Source organism: Hipposideros armiger, unplaced genomic scaffold (genome assembly GCF_001890085.2).
Source record: "Hipposideros armiger isolate ML-2016 unplaced genomic scaffold, ASM189008v1 scaffold_3, whole genome shotgun sequence".
NCBI classification, from domain to species: Eukaryota; Metazoa; Chordata; class Mammalia; order Chiroptera; family Hipposideridae; genus Hipposideros; species Hipposideros armiger.
The window spans coordinates 7553825-7556457 of record NW_017731353.1 but is presented as its reverse complement, the minus strand read 5'-3'; the positions used below and the strand labels follow the sequence as shown (position 1 = coordinate 7556457).

At 55.8% G+C, this 2633-nt stretch overlaps 1 protein-coding gene across 1 annotated transcript in view; it reads right to left on the bottom strand.

Moving 5' to 3' along the window:
• Positions 1-2633, bottom strand: part of COL5A1 (collagen type V alpha 1 chain) — a 157107-nt gene that overhangs the window by 33875 nt on the left and 120599 nt on the right. The window contains exons 46-47 of the mRNA XM_019641843.1: positions 1702-1809; positions 680-733 (exon numbers count right to left, since the gene is read on the bottom strand). Of these exons, the coding sequence (XP_019497388.1) occupies positions 680-733; positions 1702-1809 (162 nt within the window). The remainder of the gene's footprint in view (positions 1-679; positions 734-1701; positions 1810-2633) is intronic.

The window sequence follows — 2633 nt, the reverse complement described above, 5'->3', positions numbered from 1 at the left end:
GTGTGTGAGACAGGGGTGCCAGGGGGACAAGGCACTGCTGTCCTTGGGAGCCTGACCAGCACCGGCTTGAGGCCCCAACTGCCCAGGGACACGGGCACTGGCTGAAAAGGCCCGACTGCATAGCAGACGGGACACGCTCCACGACCACCGAAAGGAGCTGGCGGCCAAGGGACAGCGCTTTTGCAAGAACGCACTAGTATTTCTAGCAGATTTGAAAAGACAAAAAACAAGAAGAATGCAGAGGCACCTGGACAAGGTGCTGCCTCTGTCAGAACACCTGGGGGGTCACAACCCTCAGCTCGGAGGGCGGGGCTCACGTCCGGAGCCCACGGCTCCGAGGACAGAGGTGCTGTTTGCTTCATCTCCCAGAACCTGTCAGGGCCTCCTGTCAATTTGGTAACACGGGATCCCTCACAGGCAGACAAACATAGATCCACACACACTGTGTCACATACGCGCGTACACGTAGCACGTACATGCATAACATGTGCATGCACACACGGTCTTAACGGGAAAGAAAGCCACCAGCTGTGTCCTGTCACTCATTGGCTACTAATGTCATTGTACGAGTCACAGCTCCTGATGTCAGTCACGTCCATGCGTCACACTGAGCACATGGCCCTGTGCCGTGGCGCTCCGGCTGTCGGTGGCCCTGCACATGCCCCCGTGGGGTCCTTACCTGTTCTCCTTTGTCCCCCTTGCTCCCCTTCTGTCCCGGCTCCCCGATCTCTCCCTGTGGGAAGACGTGGAAAGACCCGTTAGGCAGCCCCGAGCCATTTGGATATTCTCTGCTCCCATCATCGATTTTTCTGGGAGATGAGGAATAATCTCTCCAGGGGACCCTACACATTACCTGAGAGGAACTGTTAACACATATTAGTTTGATTTCTTCTTTTAATACGAGAGCTAAAAGGGACGAGGCCTTGATCTTAAGCTATACAGAATTTTAGCGGATTTGGAAATGTGGTAAACATCATTATGAAAGTATTTACTCTGTTTGTCACATTGGCTGACATGACGATGCAATAACAGACAACTCAACGGCTGTGCTTCCAAAGAAGCGATTAAAACCTGTCCAGTGTGTCTGCGGTACAGGGCTGCTTCCGCCCTCAGAGGCAAGGCATCGTCTATGCGGAGGTGACAAAGTCGGAAGTGTCACCGGAGGGTCATCGTACATGGAAAGTGAAATGGAGTGGCTTCATTAAGTGAAGTATATGGTACAAACTGCCGCAGTAGCAGCGTCAGGATTATGAAGCGCAGGCCTAACGCAAGGGAGCTGGGATGAGGCCGGGGAAGATGTGTCACAATAGACGTTGGGTGACACCTCATTAAATCGGGCCCACACAGCAGGATTTGAAACCGTGCAGGAAGGCCGAGGGCGTTTTCCTTGGTTCTGCCATTAATGGCCAACATTTCCAGCAACATGATAACGATACGAGACAAGAGCAGATTCCAAGTCCTCGCGAGGTCATTATAATATTTATTGTTATTGTGTCTCATACATAAAAGAGCCCTCATTTACTACCACTTACGTGTGAGGTATTCTGAACTCATCCACTAACCCCGAGAACACTGGGTGGGCAGGAGGTCGCTGTCCCCGGACCCCCCACATTGCCTGCAGCCCTTTGTTTAAAGTGACCCCTGGCTCTGACCTGCCGGCCCTGGCCAGCTCGGCCGAGCATGGTTCTCCGCTCTCCGTACCTTATCTCCATCTTCTCCAGGGGGGCCCACAGGGCCAGCCGGGCCGGGGAGCCCCACAGGACCCTGGAGACCGTCTCGACCAGCTGGGCCTTGTGGCCCTTTCTCGCCCTAAAGAGGAGAGAAGATGCCTGCTCAGATGCAGCTCCATCGTGGGAACGTCCCGCCCTCAGGTCATTCCNTCGACCTCTGCATGCAGAGCTCCAGCCGCATGGGGAGCCCTGCTGGTCCTGACTCCTTGCTGCCTTTCGGAAGACACTGCCCCACCTGCGCAGCCATTACTCCTGGCGCTCAGCTGTCTCCATCCACACCCCCGCCTGCGGGCTCTGCCTTCCATAGAAGTGGACACTGAGGCACCGGGAGGACAAGCATCTTCCCAGGTCACAGGTCAGGACTTAGCGGTGGAACTGCAGACCTGGCCTCCGAGCTGGTGTCCCTAAGCTGCCTTTGGTTGCTGCTTACCTAAAACCAGTGACATCGGCCTGTGCCCACGGGTAGGAAATCCCCAGCAGCCCTGGCCACGTGGGTGCAGGGTGGTGGGGAGGGAAAGCTGTGACTCCGTCAGGGTCGTCCCCAGGGAGTGCCACGCAGGGGCCCACTGGGGTCATTTCCACCCCAGAGACTTGGCTTGAAGCAATGTTTCAAAAGCTGAACGCCAGGTGTGAGAAGCAACGTCTAGGTGGTCTCAGCTTAGGGGTGACATGGAAAGAGCCCTTTCGAGGGGGACGTGTGACCAGTTAGGCAGAAATAAGGTAAGCCCGGGGCTCATGGGCGGGCTCTGGGGTGGGTCATGGACCCCTGTGTGCAAAGCCAAGGGCATGCCTGGACTTGCATCTTTCCCTCTAGGAAGGGGGTCTTTCAACGGGTGCTCAGAGGGCGCCCATGGCCCCCCGTCATGGTGAAGAATCAATACTAGAATCAATAACTGGGCTTGG